Here is a 20,535-nt window from a genome sequence, read left to right as displayed (position 1 = left end):
CTTCGGCGGGCTCATCCCAGTGTCGTTGCAGCGCAATATGGGAAGAAGGAAATTGCGGGAGTTGACAGATTCCACTTCATGTTTCAGCTGTGTTTTTAAACTCAGTAGTGTGCCCTGCACACAGCGGGCAGCGTCTAGTGAACAGATCTAATGAACAGATTTAAGACTTCGGGTGGACGATCTCTTCAAAATAAGAGTACCCTCTAGAGTATGAAAAAGAAGTTTCATTTGCACATTGAAACTACAAATTAAGCATTTAAATGATGCTATATGATGCTAGAAGACACACATTATGTTTCTGTGTAAAAATAAGTAATTAAATAATAATAATAGTAATAATAAAGTTATCTAAATGCATAAATGCTCATCACTGGAGTGCATGGACTTTATAAAGTGGACACTGGACAAAAGACGGCTCCGCGAGGCAACTATCTGGACATACCCACGCGTTCGGGGAGATGTCCTCTACCACACCCCACTCTCCGCTAAGCGGGAGAGGTGTAAAATTCACAGCTGGAGCCCTTCTACTGGGGTCAATGCAAAAAAAAGTACCGTTTCCGGACCCAGAATGGACACTGGACAAAAGACGGCTCCGCGAGGCAACTATCTGGACATACCCACGCGTTCAGGGAGATGTCCTGTACCACACCCCAGTCACCGCTAAGCGGGAGAGGTGTAAAATTCACAGCTGGAGCCCTTCTACTGGGGTCAATGCAAAAAAAATTACCGTTTCCGGACCCAGAATGGACACTGGACAAAAGACGGCTCCGCGAGGCAACTATCTGGACATACCCACGCGTCCGGGGAGATGTCCTCTACCACCCCACAGTCTCCGCTAAGCGGGAGAGGTGTAAAATTCACAGCAGCAGAGCTTCTACTGGGGTCAATGCAAAGAAATGTACCGTTTCCGGACCCAGAATGGACACTGGACAAAAGACGGCTCCGCGAGGCAACTATCTGGACATACCCACGCGTCCGGGGAGATGTCCTCTACCACCCCACAGTCTCCGCTAAGCGGGAGAGGTGTAAAATTCACAGCAGCAGAGCTTCTACTGGGGTCAATGCAAAGAAATTACCGTTTCTGGACCCAGAATGGACACTGGACAAAAGACGGCTCCGCGAGGCAACTATCTGGACATACCCACGCGTCCGGGGAGATGTCCTCTACCACCCCACAGTCTCCGCTAAGCGGGAGAGGTGTAAAATTCACAGCAGCAGAGCTTCTACTGGGGTCAATGCAAAGAAATTACCGTTTCTGGACCCAGAATGGACCTTTTGTCCAGTGTCCACTTTCTAAAGTCCATGCACTCCAGTGAATAGCATTTATCCATTTAGATAACTTTTTTACGTTATTTAATTACTTATTTTTACACAGAAACATAATGTGTGTCTTTACAATAACTGTAATGTAATAATAATACTAATAATGTAATGTAAAAATTATTTATTTAACGAATTAAATAACCTTATTTTATTCTGAAAGCAACCGGATGTCTTAAATCTGCTAGCTCTCAGACAGGAAGTTCTAAATTTGCTCATAATTATTATCATTATAAGACGGAGCCCACACAGCGCACACTCGCAATTGCAGCTGGAGGGCGACGCGACACACACACACACACACACACACACACACACACACACAGAGCGATGTGTGGATAAATCAGAGATTTGGGAAATGTGTTCTGAATGGGCCTGAATATATGTGTGTAGGCTGCAACAATGATTTCATAAAGTGTAGTTTAGTTTTGAACAGGCAACTAATGTAGTGATACACACACACACACACAGAGCGATGTGTGGATAAATCACTGAGATTTGGGAAATGCGCACGCAAGCACAGAATGCACGGCGTTACAGGATTATATAGGGCACCCGTTTTGGTGTGACACACACGGCTTCCACATTTCGCTTCATACTGGGTGAAAGTGTCCTTCCAAAAATTATATTTGCGCTCGAAATTCGTATTCACAATGACATCGAGTTGAGGTGTTGTTTTTAGGGTAATTGTTGCATAAGCGCTATTTCGCACTGGAGTCCCGTGAGGCGGGCAATCTCACTCCCCTCCCCTGTGTCTGAAGCAGCTAGCATGGAAGCTATATGGAACCTTTCCCTCCGAGTGCACACAACGATGCCGTTATCCACGCGTCCATCCGATAGCTTTTAATGTAAATGTCCCATCCACTGAGCAAAAGCGATATAAGCGCCTTATTCATTCATTCGATTCATTTGGGTGTGTGACATGTGTGGGGCTGTGCAGTGCTGTCGGCTTTCGGACGGAGCTGCTGTTCGAGTCGCTGAAAGGGGGAGGGGACTTGGGATGGCAGTGTAGAGTAGGCACGACATTGAGGGGTCGAAACCATCCCGGTCGCGTGGTTCATCTAACGCGTGTGTCACTGTGAAGGACTGGCCCCATTAAGTGAACGTAGTTGGCGACACAGGAGCAGTGAAAGGGGGAGGGGCCTTCGGATGGCAGTGTAGAGTAGGCACGACATTGAGGGGTAGAAACCATCCCGGTCGCGTGGTTGATCTAACGCGTGTGTCACTGTGAAGGACTGGCCCCATTAAGTGAACGTAGTTGGCGTAGTAGACGCCAACATGACGATTCTGACGTAGGCTGTTGAGGTTGAGCAAGAATAGCGTGTTTCAGAAAAGTAATATTTAAACAGTAAATAAGACATTTCTGGCGAATGCAATGTAGTCTATGTCTTTTGTGGGAGTGTGCAGGTTTTATTTTGCATAGAGAGATGTGTGGTGGAAGTGTGGCTTGGTCGGAGATAGAGCACGAATGAACGGCCAGGTGCTCATGTACCCCTGTCTATTAGGGTAGCAGGATAACCATCAATTATTTGAGTTGTAGCAGATTAAATACCTAGGCTGTGTAAGTTCTTTTTTGCTATTTTAGTTGTGTTGTTTTGTTAATTTTACGAAACATAAAAATTACATTATAGTGTTTGTGGAAGCATGACAAATGCCCTCACCTGACTGCTGTTATGTTAATCGTGCTGAAGACCATATTGTTGCTCCATCAACTTGTTGATCTCTCCACAACCACTTTGGACATTGTAGACATTTCCGCCCCAGAGATCCTCTCCTCTTCAATTAGAAAAACACCAGAGCTGCCGGGTGTCACTGTCAATCCTTGTGAAGGAAAATAATTTTAACACCACAGAACCAGATCCAGATCAACATAATTTGTTGCGACCGCACAACCAGTTAATATGAAATTGTGCATTGATTGGACCGTCAGTTGGACACGTCTGTTGGTCATGCCCAGTTATGAAATAGTGGAAAGTCTGCATGGTGACGCGAGGTTAATGAAATCGTGTATTTACCGTCACAAGGCCCTTGTGACATCGTGATGTCGTCAATATAGTTGCGACATTGAGGCATAGGCATTGAGGGCCGAAAACAGAGCCATCTACGGTAACAGCCCGGTCACGTGGTTCATGTACTCGCGGGAGCCCATAGACTCTGATGCATTCTGTAAACTTCGGGTGTCTCTATTCGCCAATAGAAGTATTTTTATAGAAGAGGACCCATTGGACTGCAGGGCTTAAAGCCAAAAAGACTGAAATTGCTTTTTTGCAAATCTGCACTGATCTCATTAAATGACCCAATGAAATCCTCAAGACTGAAATCCGTCCCCAGGACTGAGAACTTTAAGCCCTGGGACTGGCCCCATGAAGTGAACGGAGTTGTAACTTTGTTTTAAGTGCCTTGCAGAGTCGTACAGTGACGGATTAACCCCTCTCAAGGCCCTGGCGCTTCACCAAATCAAAAGGCCCCTACTGATTCAGCCAATTAATTAATTAATTAATTAACATGCATGCGTTTAGCGCATATCCACTACTGCCTGCGCTGCCCACAGACACACAAGACACATCAGGCACTGCCGCACTGGGCACAGCCTTTCCAACTTCAGTCTGCTAAACTATCTGCAATTTCCCCGAAAACTAATTAGCCTATATCTACAAGCTCCATTAGCAGGCAGCAGCATGTTTTGTCTAAATTGTCTTTGTGGCCAACAAATGTAGCTACATTTGCAAACAGTGCTGTTGACCATGTTGTTACATGGTCCATATAACATGTGTGCACCAACAGACAATGCCAATATGCTATATTAACATTAGAACGTTTTAAAGACAGATTAATTATTGACGACAATGCAACCTGTGGGTCCAACGTCACTGAAAACTTTCATAATGGCAATTCAATTAATTTACTCACGAGTGCTGATGTGAAATGGAGGATGTAAGAACACACTTTTGTTGTATTAGAGCAGGGTAAATATGAAGTTTTGCACCAAGGTCTTGTTTATATTCCTCTTTACATAGGCTGTATGTTATTGTCGCAATTTGGTCCGTCTGAGATCTGAGTGAGGGGGCCTTCCTGAGTGAGGGTTTCTGACGGCGTCGCTTACTCGCTTCCCCTCTGTCAGAGGTGGAAGCGACGCGCAGCCGTGGGGAACCCCCCCAAACCGACTCCCAAACAGACGAAGACCAAAAACACTAGCGGGAGTTCCAATGTTGCGTTATATTTTTCGAAAGAAGCAACAGCTGTACCTATAGTCTCGTACCAGGCCCTGCAAGCTTCGGGCCCTGGCGCTTAAGCTCCACCTAGTTCCATTGTTAGTCCGGCTCGTACTCTATGGCTCTGAATATTAAGCCCATATGGAGATCTCTGATGTCATAAATATTGACCAGCAACTTTACATCTCACCTCAAAGTCTTAGATCTCCATGGAGCTGACCTGTTCTGACATTCCATATGTTGGAAACTGGGGGGGTGTTAAGTGTTTAGGTAATGTGTTAATAAAGTGTAATGTGTTAAATCTACTGTGACCATTCCAATCGTTTAAAACAAATTAACATAAACAACAGCAAGGTATTTTTTTCCTTCCCCAGGACATTTTGTTGAAAAATAAACTATACAAAATGGGTTGCAGTAGTTTCCAGACAAAATAATTAACTCACTTTCAAACAATCAATACTTTGTTTCACAACCAACACACCTTTTTCAGAGCAGCCATTAAATAATTGATAACACAGCCAGGTGTTATATAAGGTTCAATTCCATTCCATCCGGGGTGCTGCTGTTGTGCCTGTCGGCTCACTTGAAATGCTCTGCTACACTAAATGGAAGATGGAAGGGCTTATTGGTAACACTTGTGTTCACCTAGCTCCGTTTGGAACCTCATATCTACGCTTTAGCTCAGAGAAGAGGTTCTGTGTCAGGTTCTGTGCAGGTTTCTACCCTGCACGGGTAGAAATGGGGTTGAGTCCGTCCAAAAACAGTGGCAAAAAAACCTTTTCGCAGTATAATTTCCAAAAACTAAAACGTATCAGAACCGAGCTACAGATGATAAACTTAGAACAGGCACGTAACATTTTAAGACAGGGGTGAAACTGCTTAAATCATAAAATGTGTCCAGTCAACCCCCGTCCGCATGCGCAGTACTGCTTCCATAATATTGCATTGAGAAAACATGGTAGGCCTACTGGCTGACTTCATAAGCTTTGTAAGCAGTTCACCTCTGGCTAGAAATGTTATATGCCTGTCCTAAGTTATCATCTGTAGCTAGCCAGAAATACATTAACTTTTTGGAAACGATACTGCAAAAAGGGTTTTCCCCAACGTTTTTGGACGGCTCAACCCCCATTCTACCAATGCAGGGATATCCTGACACACGGAACCTCTCCTCTGAGCTAAAGTGTAGATATGAGGTTCCAAACAGAGATAGTGTTCACCTAAATGGTGAATGGTGCATTTATATAGCATTTTTAATAATCCAAATGCTTTACATAGATTGTGCACCTACAACATATCAATATTGGCTGCCATAGAAATGGATTGATTTCTTGAATTCTACCATATAATTTGACTTAAAATGGCTTATCATTTTAGATTAAAAGCAACTGTTGAAATCTAAATATTTACATATTTTTCCAGCTGACCGATTCAAATATATTTTACACTTGATTTAAAAAAGAAAAAAATAAACATGTAAGATTGTAAGGCATTCATTCAAATATTCATTATTTTGCTTTGGTTTCAAATGTAAATCATCAATAGTATTGTCACCATTTTCTTTTCTTTTTACCAAATGCACCCATTTCTATTTTTAAAATTGTAAATACATATTTATTACAGGCTACTTTAAATGTGGGTTTGACCATATAAAAAATATGTTAACTTTTTTCTTTCAACACAGACACAAGACAATAGCTCTTTGAAATGTCATTCACCTCCATAGGCATCCAATTGATTATTTAAACGCCCATAAAATCTACTTCACGACAGAAAAGTTCTTAGTGTGAGGTGACCAGCACCTCCAGTCTCTAGTAGCTGAACATCTGCTGTGTGGAGCTGCTCTGCTGCTGTGGGGCTGGTGGCTGGCCCTGATGTCCCGCCTCAGCGCTCTGTGACTCCTGGCTCTCGCCTGGACCACCCTCGACCACAGTGGTGATGTGAGTTCCTTCAGCCGCTGTGACAGGCCTCCACGCAAGAGTAGGCGTTTCCAGCTGGTGGCCCATGGGGTTGACAAAGGTGGTGAGGTTGATGAAGTGGGCCACAGACTGCGGACCGGCGCCTCCGCCCGGACCCACCGTCTCTGGTATGAGATCAGCAGGCCGGTTGTGAAGCATGGCTGAGCCGAGTGAGCCGCTGACAGTGTCAAAGGTGACAGTGAGAATTGAGTTGTCCAAGGTGAGAGGCCGGTCACTGGCCGTCAGGTGGCCCACGGCTACAGGCTGCAGGCTGGTGAAGTGGGCGGGGGCGTGGCTGTTGATGGGCGTCACTGTGATATTGGTCAGCCCGACTGAGCTGTTCGGGGAGGAGCCTGAGGGAGTGTTTGGGTCAGTAAGGACGACGACCTAGAACAACACAGTTTATACTGGGTCAGTTATAGCAGCAGGCGCACTGGAGAACTTTACACACACATATTTTATAGTAGTTTTGTTTAAGTACTGTCAATCATACAAATCAAAAATGCCTGTTTTTTATAGAAATTAATCGAACTGTATGTGCTGTGCTCGGGACCTGTTTTTCAAATAAGCAAAGCAGGTACATAAGTGTACCTCCTGGTTAGAGCAAATATGTTTAATATAATTAAAGTTAATCGCAAGTTTGTTTGCTTTTTCTATTTCGTATTTCATTTTCATAAACAATGCATCATCAATAATTATCATGATATAACTCGACTAGCACTATCATTGACATTGTATCCCACTCATCAAATCGGAAAAGCCCACTTTTGTTTTCATCCATGCAAGTTGTCATCCAAATTAGGTTGCGTCTTGGGACAAAAGAACATCCGTCTTAGATTAACATGACCAATTGCACAATTGATTGTAAATCATGCATTAAATCTACCTGTTGAATACTCTGCACAGCAGAGCTCGTCTCCGTCTCATCGCCTACTATAACAGAGGTGAACTCCGTTATAGACTCATGTCTCTGCTCTGTGAAGTCTGCATACTCATCTGATTCAGACAGCTCTGGTTCAGCTATGTGTTTCTGTTTCTTCTTGTGGTGTCGGGAAGGCCTGCTGGGCCTTTCCTGAGACAAACTGTCTTTATCCAGGGTCAGAGTAGGCTACAAAGGTAGAACATATTTTATGTGGTTCACAGACAGCACTGATTACAGCTTCTATTAATCAAATAAAATAAATCTGCTTTCACATTGGAATTAGCACTGTCCTTGAGCTGCTATAACAAATGTTGGTGTCTGCAATGACAGTTTATTTAAAAAAATAATAATAAAATATGCATTGTGGGAATTGAAGGTACTGTATGTTGAGAGTATGAGGAGAATGACTGCTTTCACCAATACGATATCTGACTATTTTAAGTACATTTGTGCGCTTTAAAAAAAAATGCCAATAGTTTGTCCTTACGATGCTGATAGATGAATCATCGATCGTCGTGGCTTCCTGAAGATCATCAAATTCATCGAGTCTCACTGAAATCACCTGAAGTTAAATGAAAATGAGAGTGATTGGTTTTCCATCTGTGTTGTCAAAACCACATTTTCTTGAGAGAAGTTTTAACAAACGAAGATTTTGTTCAGGAAAAAGTAACAGGATTTAATTATTTGAGTGCATGTTTAAAAGCAGAGGCGGAAACTCCGTGGGTTCAGAGGCGCGATTGAACCCCCTGGCATTTTGGCAAAGGCGCGACTGAACCCACAGTAAATAATGCACCCACTGACTGTCCACTGAAATTTCCCCTCCCCAGTGGTCATGTTGTCATGCACGTAGTTACATACCTTTACGAGGGGTTACAAGATAGGTGTTGGGCCGCCGCCCATGCCGCATTCAAATGCTAATAAGTACCAACCGAAAAAACATCGTTTTTTTCCACCGCTGGGGGGGGGGGGGGGCGTGGCTGCTTGAACCCCCTGCCGTTATAAGAACTTTCCGCCACTGTTTAAAAGGATCTTGAGTATTTGGACGAGGCCATTAAGAAAAAGATTGTCCCTACTAACCTCGGGGTGTTTGCGTCGTATATGACGGTTCATGGAGGCACGGGTAGACACCTTGGTCCCACACAGATGACACGACTGGGCCTCCACCTTCTCATGAGTCAGGTGCACATGCTTCTGCAGCATGTACTCAGTGAGGTACTTTTTATCGCAGGTTGCGCATATCCATGTCTTACCCACTACAAAGGAGAGAGTGTGAGAATTCTATTCTCTTTTTTTTATTTCAATGGTTTTAAGCCTTCAGATTTTAGTAGAAGTAGTAAGATTATCAATATTTAATTGACTTTAATGTTGACAGTCTTTCTTTTAGGAGATAAGAAATTGCAAGTGTTATATCCCTGAAATTTGAGGACATTTCTTTAAAAAGTGGTTGCATATCAACAAACAATGAGTTGATTTGTTGTAGTTCAATGTTTATAGGAAGGACAGTGCAGACAGGAATCTGAGGAGAGGGGATGCCGCAACACTGGCTTCCATGCTGTAATCAAACTGGGGAGTAGGGCTGTTGCGATTAGAAAAATAGCTACCATTACCAAGGTACACGTTCCAATCAATTTGAACCTATTTTCCATGTACTTGCCCCAATTTTATATTTGGATTTATTACAGAAAGGAAAAAGTATATTATCCCCATTTCCTGTCCCCCCCCCTGGAAAACAAAACAAGAAATCTCTTTCTTATTTCCGTGTTACAATCAAATACTTGCCTGTGTGGATGAGCTTATGTGTCTCCAGGGTGGTCCTCTCACTGAATGTTTTTCCACACAGCTCACACATGAAGTCCTTTATACCTGAGCAAAGAGACAGGGTTTACAATTCTACTCACATAAGCCTAGTGGCTTTTATGTGGCATTCTCAGTTTGTCACTACAATCAAGACATATGTACAAAAAGTGTAACTCAGCCTTTTTCCAGGGGAGTGTTGGCTGATGAATGAATATCAACATCCTAATACATCCTGATACTGGGGGGTCAAATTATGACAGGCAATTCCTGCTGTCAAAATATGACCCCCCAGTCAAAAAACACTTTGTTTGAAATAGACACTCATGCTTTCCAAGGTGTGATTTGGGAGGAGGAGTAGGACTAAGGCCCTATACGTCCTCTCTGGGGGGGGGGGGTACTACCTGTGAGTGGGGAGTGTTATTTAAGGGGGAGAAGCTATTTAAGGACAAAGACTCACCTGTGTGTCTCTTGTAATGTTTTAGCATGTTGACCTTTTGAGCAAATTTGCGGCTGCACTCTTTGCACTCATATTCTTTTATGCCCTTGTGAAGTTTCATGTGGTGTCTCAGTGCATGCTTGGTCTTCATGCCTACACAGAAACAGGGTCATCCATATTCAGCAATATGATAAGAGTGTGTTATACAATGCAAACAAAGTATTATAAGGGTGAAGAGTGAACAGACCTTTCCCACATTCGGCACACAGAAAATCTCGGATATCGTCATGAACTCTCAGGTGTTCCTTTAACATGTCCTTCCTGGCAAATGATTTGCAACACTGGTTACAGCTGTGGCTCTTAACCCCTGGATGAACACGCACACGCACACACACACACACACACACACACACACACACACACACACACACACACAAAGAACATTAGGATAATGTCTTGCCTAAAAACAAAACTGAAAAGCTCCACGGTTGTTTCTGAATATGAAGCTCTCAGGTAGAAGTGGGTGTCATGGGCCTGGGCGGCTAGTGCCGCATGTCACCCCCAATCTCTCTCCCCCATTTCCTGTCATCATACTGTTGAGTGTACACAATCAAATAAAGGCCCAAAAATATATCCAATCCAGTGAGAATGTATACATAGTTTTAGAGCGTATCTCTGCTCGAATCCGATGGGATCCGACGGGTTTGGATCGTGCCAGTCTTCATTTCTCTGATTGATGTCGGGTTCGGGCTTTACATTTATAATTGGAGACTTTTATATCACAAGCCTAGGACACAGCAACTGTACAGCTGAAATCAATAGACTGTGTGCAGTGAAGCCAGCAGCCGTCTTGTTCAGAGAGCCAGCCTACAAGGTGAGCTAAACAATGTTAAATGGTCAACAGTCTTTCTGTAAAGGTTTTCCACCACTGGGTGATTCCCTAGATGTCTTGGTTTCCCCCATAAAGTGCCACTTGTTTTGATATTAGATTCTGTGGTGGCCACCAGCAACATATAGTATGATGGACAAGATAAAGTAAATGTTAATATTGCGTCTTTTAACACTGCCACTCAGCAGCACATGAGTGGTACATCGAAAGCATTGCACTAATATTTTTTTCCTCTCTCTCTCTCTCTAACGTCCATATCATGTACATTGTACAGTAAATATCTGCTGCTATGCTCACATACCTTATGTCTTACCTCTGGTACTTACCGCACCGGATAGATGTACTACATGTAAATATGTAGATAAATTTATGTTTTTTCTTCTCTCTCTCTCTCTCTTCCCCTTGCTCCCCCCTCTTTTTCTTCCCCTTCTCTTTTATGGAAATAACAAAACGACGGCGCTTGGAAAAACTAATCCCACCCACTGTTTTACACCTGTAAACCTGTGATGTGACACATTTCTAGGAAATGGACACCAAGTGCTTTACAGAACAGGGGAAAAGACAGCAACATAATAAAAACTACAACAAGATATCAGCAAATAAAATAGCTAATTTATGTCTGGAAGAAAATGTTTAGAATGTAGCCAAGAAATATAGTAAAAGAGATGAGGTATTCACCTGTATGGATGATCTTGTGTCGTTCCAAGTTGCCAATACTGTTAAAGATTCGTCCACAGATTTCACAAGGATGGATGTACCTGTAGAATACAACAGCACAAGCTTATATTGTTTACTGCATGTAACACTGCATGAGAATAACATTCTCATCACCAGATCACCAGTCGTGTAAATTGTTTACACTGTAAAATCAACAAATAATACCATTTCAGAATTTTCTACAATATGACTGCTACCCCCAATTTGTCCACTAGGTGGGGCCACTTAGCAAGCCCGACACTGGAGTCTGCCTGTAACCACGTTTTCACATATTTGGGCCTGCCATAATAAAGCAAGAATAGGCAAGCATTCAGTGAAAATATCTGATCTACAAGCTATTCTACAAGCCAACATTCAGGTAATTTAGCCAATCAACAAGCTTTTGTAACACGAACTTGTGAGCAGATAGTTGGTTTAGAGGAAAAAAGGAGCGAACCAATTATAGAGCCCTGTGAGACCAGGGCTATACATGGTTTAAGTGGTTAATCTTGTGTAAATTGTTTTCACTGTATGATTTTTAAACACTAGTGCAATTTATCACAAATGAAGCCCACTCTTAAGGGTTTAAGAAAAGTTTGTTTTCATGCTGGTGAATTTGTTTTAAAGATACACTGGCCTCCTGTTGTCCAATGCTTGAGTAAGTTCAAGGGCAGTTAATATGGAAAATAAAACAGGCAGTGAACTAAAAGGTATAAATGACTGATAAACTACATAGGTTAGGTTCGGTATTTACAATGCGCCCCCTAAAAGCACTAGAAGTCATGCTGCTGTCTTGAAGATTCTCATTCTCATTCATACCATATATATTCCGGTTAACCAACCATCTATTTTGTTAGCTTGATATGGCATGGTGCCAGTGATTTCTATCCAATAGGCTGTTTTCAACAGAGTGAAAATATACTCCATCTTTGCCCTGTGGGTAGTACAACAATGTGCCATCTATCTCTCTGTCCTACTGCCCTCTTCGAGTCTTACTTTTGCACAGACGGATCAGGAAGCTGTTCTCTGTGGATAACCAGGTGAGCGTTATATGTGGCCTTCAGGGCAAAGCGCCGGTTACAGATCCCACAGCCGTAGCCTCTCTCTTTATGCTGCTCCATGATGTGCTTCAAGTAGTCCTTTCCCTTCGCAAAGGACAACTAGGGCAGTGACAGAGACAAGAGAAGGAGAGCAGAGGTATGTGCTTAGCCATTGGCTCATTTAAAATGATATCAAACAACACTATGTGGACAGGCTGACCCAAGTATCAGCAAATAGCTGCCCTTGAGAGACATATTATTTTGACTTAATGTGAATGACCCTGGTCATTTGGCAGATTTGTGCCATGTACACAATCTTGCACAAACTAGAATGACTTCTGTTAGGGCATGATATGTAGTGGATACAAATTAAGAGCATACCTATTTACACGCACCTCGACAGTGGGTGCAGGGCCAATAAGGCAATAATGGAAGGAGGTACACCATTCGTTTGGTAAATAATTACTTTATTGAATTAACAAACGACAACGTTTCGATCTTGATAGATCTTAGTCAGGTAAGTATTGACCTGACGAAGATCTATCAAGATCGAAACGTTGTCGTTTGTTAATTCAATAAAGTAATTCTTTACCAAAAGAATGGTGTGTGGGCCCTACCTCCTTCCATCGTGGATACAAATGATCCTGTTCAGTACGGGCCTTACTTGACATTTCTTGCAGTTATATTTGTGGTGCTCGGGTTCCTCATCCTCATCATCCTCGTCCGTTTCATCACTATCATCACACGAGATGCCTATCTTCCTGATGAAAACCTCTCTCTCGTGCTCATCCATTAAGGCTATGTCCTGAAAAACAGTATACATTTTATCAAACAAGTTTCATTTCATTAAGCGTGTGAATAATTAAACAAACAAAACTGTGATGGGAGATAGTTGCTTTCATCATTAATTCCTCACCATTTATAAATTAGCCTGATGCATTGGAGGCATTGAAACTACGCAAGTAAATTAAAACCTGCACACTATATGGATTGCCCCCAGCCAGGTGTGAATTTTTATATTTATATTATATAGCGTTAGAAACAAGGTTAATGGGCTGGACATCAGGGTTGTCGCATGATCTCACCTTGAAATGAACATGAATGTGGTCTCTCAGGACATCCACGCGGAAGAACTTGCGGCCACAGATCTCGCAGGTGTACTTCTTATCTCCATGAGTCAACAAATGCTTGTTCATGTTACTGCGACAGGAGAACACCTGCACAAACGCACGCACACACGCATGCACACACAAACACATCAGACTTGGTGCGGTCTCTGTTGCTGGATCCATGCTGAGCTGTTATGGTCAGCATCATGCCATAGTATTGTTGCAAGGTTTCACCTTGCCACAGATGGGACAGGGCGAGGGCTCCTTCCTGTATTTGGTCGCTTCCTCACCATTGGCCTCCAGCTCCTCTTTCTTCATGTGCTTTGGGCCTATACAGACACATATACAATAATAGGACCCTACGTCAAGAGCAAACGCAAAAGGAGAATTCTGCATTTGAGGTTTTTAGTTCATTCCGATCAGACGTCTGTGCACCAATGATCGTTATTTCACAACCCTGTGAGAAAAAAGAGAAAGCCATATACTCATAAATTGTTGCAAGTTACGATTGTGTGGCTCTCTCTTTTCATTTAAGGGTTTGACTGCAGACAGTAATCATCTCACAAAGTTATAGTGTGCTCTACCTCTTCGCAAAATTCCTCTCTCTGTTCTCTGTTCTCGCTAGGCTTCAAGCCTTAATGTACCATCTCTATTATCTCCTGAGTGAATTGTGGCTGAACTCACCCACACCATGCCTCCTATGGTGCTCCTGCATTACGTCCTTGCGGTAGAACATCTTGTTACAGATCTCACAGGAGTACAGCTTCTCGCCGTGCTTCTTTTTGTGCTTGGAAAGGTTGCTGTTAGTGGAGAAGAACCGAGAGCAGATGTCACACTGGAACGTTTTGTCGTCTGCAGGAAGAGGAGAAAAAGTGGTCATACATACTCGAAAACTAGAAAATAATTGTATTCATGGCTTAAAGTAAAACAACAAATGTATTGTCTGTGGTGTTACCTGTTCTGCAGTTGTGAAACTTTAAGGCATTTTCTAAGCGAAATGACTTCTGACATGTTTTGCATTTATGCTTGTACTCCACATCAGTCTGTAGGGAAAACATGAAAACCTTTAGTAGGGAAAACATGAAAACCTTTAGTAACCATTAGTAACACAACACTCTGTAAAGTAATTTATGATAATTCGGTGACCCCAAGATTTAATACATATAGATCAGGAGGTAACACTATGTTTGCCTATCAGCAGACATTATTGCCACAATCAAAAACGGGGTTGCTAGAGAGCTCATTTGTGGCCACTGAACAAACACCTTTCTAATTTTTCCAACCATTCAAAGCACTTTCAAATGTATTTCACCTTCACCCAACAGTAGTGGCAACCATGCAAGGCTGCTCAACAGGAGCAGTTTTGGGGTTCGGTGTCTTGCTCAAGGACAATGTGGAAATGGCAAATATTGACAATTGCATAGTGTTGACTGAGGTGTGTACTCAATGGAGTTCATTTTTTCTATTTCTATATATTGCCGTGGACAATGTTTCCAGCATATTTGTTCCTGATCACATTGCAGGTTAAAATAGAGTTAAAAGAGAGTAAGAGTACCCACCAAATTCTTGCTGTGCTTGTAAGAAATGTGCTGCTTGAGGCTCTCCTTGCGGCTGAACAGCTTGTCGCATTCATCACATTTGAAAAGCTTATCACCTGAAAATCAAATCAATGGGTTAATCCAAAAAAAGCTATACATAAGTAAAGTAAGTAGGTCGGCGGTCTGTCCTTGTTACAATGCGCGCTAGACCCCTGGGAGATGGATTGCCACACCTACCATCAGCTCCCAGTACTTACCTCATGACTTGCTGCACCCAAGCTGTGCTACTCATACACTGAGTTGGCGGTGCCCAGGATCGAACCCATGAACTTGTGGTCCAAAGGCGAGAGCTCTACCGACTGAGCTACCTCGTTAATACATCCAGTTGGACAACTATCTGAAATTTGGGCCCATCTTCAAAATATTGGTTTAATGCTCATTGCTCAAATACATCTTCAGTAGGTTCATAAACTTGAGTCCTACATTCATGGTACCAGATAAACAAGAGCAACCGTCTGCTAATCAACAAATCTGCATTTCACATAGCTGTGATTAAGGTGGGCTAAAGAAGTGAGCCAGTGTTCATTGACTATTCATTCGCAACAAGCAAGGCATCAAGAAGGTTTACACACATTTGACTTCAAGCTCTGTTTAACTTTTACAAGCTAAAGATAGTTGGTAGTTCTAATGACCGGTGGGATTTGATGCACTGCACAAGTTAAGGGTTGATACAAACTGACGCTTGCTCAAATAAATGTCTTTAACATGCAATAGTTTTTCTATTGACAAACAGCTATTGATCTTCTAGGACCCGAGGAAAAACAACTAATCCCATATGAGGACAAGCAAGACTGATGATCACACATCAGATACATACATAGATATAAACAACTTACCATGAGATCTGATGTGCCTGTTGAGGTTACTGCTGTTCTGGAAGATCTTGCTGCACAGGCTGCAGCGGTAAACTCTTTTGTGTTCCCTTGTCTTGTGTCTCTTCATGATGGCCACACCATCGGCACCAATCAACAGACTACTGCTACTGGGAGTGGATTCTCCTCCAGCTGTTGGTGTGCTTACTGCGGAGGGTTTCACATCTGGAGAAAAGGAAATGGAGGGAGGGCCAATTGTTAAGCGTTTTTATTTCGGCTGGAGCCAAAGGATTTTGATCAAAAACAACTTGGTATCACAATACTCTGGTAGTGCATATTTCTGAAGCCTGTGTTTTAGCCCTTTAGCCTACTGCAGAGAAAGCTTTCCTCTTAGATTAACTACACTACACAAGAAGCATCTACTATATCCAAAAGTGTTCATTTTTTGAGCCAAATTCTAACCAACTCCAACTTTATTCCTTCAGTTTTATGTGAAGGCATAAAACAGTGTATGATGCTGCATTTCTCTCACAGAAACAATTTTATATCATCACTACCATAAGATTGGAATTTGTATTTATTTATATTTTGTAGAAAGATATCAGGAAATTATAACCAGGAAAGGAATCAAGAGGATCCCTCTTCATTATCTTAATTCCATTTCACGATAAAAACAAAAAAGCTAAGTATGAACCCAAGCTTGTAGACGAGATCTTGTGGTTATTGTCAAGAAGAGGCTGGGACTGCAAAAAGACAAGCCTTCATATTACACCAGAAAATAAAGAGGCTCTAACTGAAAGGTAATTCCTTGGAAACAGACACTAAACACCCAGTAGTCATGCTCTGATGAAGGCTCATAGCCGAAATGCGAGTACTTGGTCAACCACTTATTTGAATTTTTGGATGTGCTACCTGTTTGGGATTGTTCTATTCCTATTTTTGATAAGCACCCAGTAGTGGCAGAGTGAAACTGACATGTACTGTAGGGCTGGACCACAGACACAGAGGTGATGGTAGCAACACCTTTAACAACATCATATGACATTCCTACAGTAGGTATTTTAATTGAATGCCACCCCAACAGAGAGACGATGAAGGGCGCACAAAGGAGAATTTAGGTATGTTGAAGATGAGATTTCTGATTTCTTGATGAGTTGTACAGACATATTATAAGTGTGTTGCAGGGTCCCTAGGCAAGTGTTCTATTTGTTTTGCAGTGGCCTATACCCTGTAACTCCTCTCTTTGAGGAGAGACTGCTATGACAGCTGTAGTAAAGTGTGTGGGCCTCAAACATGAGACTGTTGTTAAATAAGGTCTTCTTCATTTCTCACGTTTCTGTTTCCTTGAGGTAGTAGTGGCAGAGATCCTGCGTCCCTTTGGTCTCCTTCCTCTACCGTGTCCTCTCTTGGGGGCAGACTGAGCTACAGGGACCTCCTCATCCTCAGGGGTTACCAGAAACTCTTCCTGAGGCAAAAGCTGCTCATCTGGAATTGGTGCTACAGTCTTCACTTCCTGAAAGTGACTCAGCAGGTGGCCTATGATAGATTAACACACACAACAGGGACAGCGTTTCTTCAGATATTCCCAGACAAAATTGGTTCTTTATTACTACTTGGGAATAACAAATGGTTAATATTACCATGAAGGAATATTCGACCAAAATAATTTAACTGAAAATAAATAAAGCAGTCCATGACTGTGTTGTGAGTGGACAAACCTGTATCATTCTCTTTAACCACTTGTGGCAGGAGGTCTACCCCTTGAATATCTGGCTTAGTATTAGGAGACATCATATCTGTTAGAGACAGAGTAACAGGTAAAAAGTGTCCACCTTCATGCTTTTAAATAACGGTTCACTGTTTGTTTTACATCAACACTAAAGGATGGGCTTCATACAGGATTCTACAAAATAACAAAGGACAGAGGATATTGTAGCCAAAGTTCATTTTTAAAGTATAGTTTGTTGATTACTTTCGACACAATGAAAATTTTGAGGTATTACAAAATAATTAGTCCTTAAATTCTCACTTTAGAAAATGTGCAGATAACCTGTATACACTTATCATATACTGTATGTTTGTTTACTGTTGAGTGAGAAAACAATGTTAGACATTAAGATAAAAATCTGGGGACCTCCCAGAATAATTTGGTGACCCACATGTTGAGAACCACTGTCCTAAACTAATGGTAAGCCAAATGTTAATAAATAAATATGCGATTAATTGTGATTATCATGACGGTGAGTTAATTGCGATTTAGTTAAATTGGACTGTCCTAGTAAAAACCCAAATACTGTACAATAAGCATCTGCATTGTTGTTGAGCACAGGCCCGGAGCTATTCTAGGGTGAATTGAGTACTATTCATTGGTTGTCTTTTATTATACAAAGTTAGCATTCAGATTTCAGATCTGCCATGACATAAGTTACATTGTCATTGGTATAATATGACCCACCTGGTGGTGGTGGTTGGTTCAGTAGCTTAAGCATAGGCCTTTCCATCTTTTTGGCATAAAAGGCCCCATACCAAACCCTCAACTCAGCTCCTGGTAGCAAATCCTGTCCAAAGAAAGCAGTCTTTCATTGTAAATATATAAAAGGATTAAGGAACAAAAGATTTCTCTTAACATACACACACACACACGTGACGTGTTGAACTGTGTATCTGTGTGTGTGTTTGTGTGTGTCTTCAAGTGGCATCAGCGGCAACATCGCTGAAACTCCCTCACCCCTCCCTGAAGCAAGCGTCTTCATCGTACACTATGAACAGCTAAGATGTGTGTGTGTGTGTGTGTGTGTGTGTGTGTGTGTGTGTGTGTGTGTGTCTGTGAGTGTGTGTAAAATATATGGAGACCACTTGAAACTGGATATACACACACACACACACACACACACACACACACACACACACACACACACACATCACATCGCATCCCATCACATATACACACGCGTACCTGTGAGGTGTTGAAGTACACCTCATCATCCTGTTGATAAGCAGTTAGATTTTGGTGTTTGTGGTCTGTGGCAGGTCGCACCAGCATCATCCAATTACAGTCTTCCTCATTGGAGGAGTCAAAGCACTCCACCATGCCATCTTTCTGAAAGATCTACCCAGGGAAAAATAACCAGTAAAGACCAAAGAATGCACACACTGACACTCAGCATAGTTATTTAGAATATGCAGGAACAAGTGACAAAACAACTAAAATGATTATCAGCTAGAAATTAGGTTCTGAAGCAAGTTTTATCATGATTACCTTCAAAGGAAACGGTCCTTCTTTCTCAAGTTGCGGCACCCTCTTAGCCTCAAAGGGCCCAAATCGGGTCCTTCTAACCAGTCGTCGAATGACGAAAACCCCCTCTTGACCCTCATCCACCTGTCTGATTTCCAGACTATTTGGTAGGGAGGACCTGAATAAATGATAATATGGCTAGATTAGATTAACCTTATATTTGTGATGATGGTGATGAAATGTATTATGCAGCCATTGGTAACATGAAAGTTGGAGCTTGAGAATACTGGGAAAACTGTCTATTAAAAAGACCAAGCTACAAAGCTGAGCTACTTCAGTGATCGAGCCTTTTGAAAAAATCTTTAGGATTTATATTTAAACTTTGAATAGACACCCTGCACTGCTGCACACTAACTTTTGACAGAAACACTGCCATGGTTAATGATTAAATAAAAAGTCTGGACACTAACACTGTATGAATGTAATGACCCACCTAGCTCTGCTAAGCACGAAGGAGTCCTGTACAGTCACCAGTGGTCCCAGTTCAGGACACTCAGAGTTATGATACTGACCACAGTCCTCACACCCTACAGCACAGATAAGACACACTTCACAAATCACAGCTATCAGAGAATATAGTTAATTATCTTTTTTGCCACTCATTGACACACACATACTTCATACTTACAGATATACTCATCTGACGTCTGCTCAGCCATTATACCAACCTACAAATGTATATTTAGATAGTTATTACATATTAGTAGTAATGAGAAAACACTAGAAGTAGGGGGACATCAACCACTATACTGACAGCTAGCCATTACACGCAATTTTAACATGACCCTTTGTAAAGTATATTGGCCTGAATAGAATTATAACTTTTGAACATAGCTATGGTCTTCCAAATCAGCATGCTTTTATTTTATTTGATCAGAGACACTTCACTTGTCTTTTCTCGATACATCAGCCCCTATGGCTAAAAGCTGGTGGTTTAATATGTGACAATTGTAGGCTACCATAATGTATGCTGCGTGATATGCAGCATAACATATGCAAGCCGGTGGGTAGACATGGGATCCAGGATTTCACTGGATTCCAAACTCTAGCCGGGTTTTAACTCCGATCTGACGGCTCCGTCTCTTCAGTATGTAACAAAGAACAATCGGCATGGCGGATGGAACGGAGACGCAAACCCCAACTGGAGCCTGTACACTTTAACGTCAATACGTGGGAAATAATGCATCTTTAGGCGATTTAAAGTGAACATTTCAAAGTAGCTGCACATTTTCTATAAACCTGCATCATTATTGTCACGAAAAACGGCACAAATGCTTGATAAACATGTTACCTCTTGTGCAAAAGAATACTCATTTATCGAATCCTGACTCCGGGTTCCAATCCGCTCCAGAAACGGCGCAGGACCGGAAACAAGGTGCATTATGGGGATTGAAGTCTTGGCAAATTGTGAAAATAATAATAATCCAACACAACCCCGATGGCGATGATCAAAC

The 20,535-nt window shown here is 42.1% G+C and overlaps 1 protein-coding gene across 1 annotated transcript; it reads right to left on the bottom strand.

The window, feature by feature from the left end:
* Positions 1-5,906: 5,906 nt before the first annotated feature.
* prdm15 (PR domain containing 15) lies at positions 5,907-20,462 on the bottom strand (the record flags this gene model as incomplete). Its single annotated transcript, XM_080781254.1, has 24 exons — positions 5,907-6,874; positions 7,374-7,595; positions 7,897-7,971; positions 8,487-8,662; positions 9,189-9,272; positions 9,664-9,795; positions 9,890-10,009; positions 11,210-11,289; positions 12,224-12,387; positions 12,932-13,072; positions 13,353-13,484; positions 13,611-13,705; positions 14,061-14,228; positions 14,332-14,419; positions 14,936-15,030; positions 15,811-16,011; positions 17,119-17,322; positions 17,505-17,582; positions 18,242-18,344; positions 18,743-18,895; positions 19,046-19,199; positions 19,515-19,608; positions 19,710-19,749; positions 20,373-20,462. The coding sequence occupies 24 exons, from the start codon at positions 20,460-20,462 to the stop codon at positions 6,341-6,343; spliced, it is 3,423 nt and encodes a 1,140-aa protein (XP_080637380.1). The 3' UTR covers positions 5,907-6,340.
* Between the last annotated feature and the right edge of the window lie 73 nt (positions 20,463-20,535).

Source organism: Protomyctophum bolini, assembly GCF_963924005.1.
Source record: "Protomyctophum bolini genome assembly, chromosome: 13".
In the NCBI taxonomy this organism is placed as follows: Eukaryota; Metazoa; Chordata; class Actinopteri; order Myctophiformes; family Myctophidae; genus Protomyctophum; species Protomyctophum bolini.
This window is presented reverse-complemented; position numbering and strand designations above follow the sequence as displayed.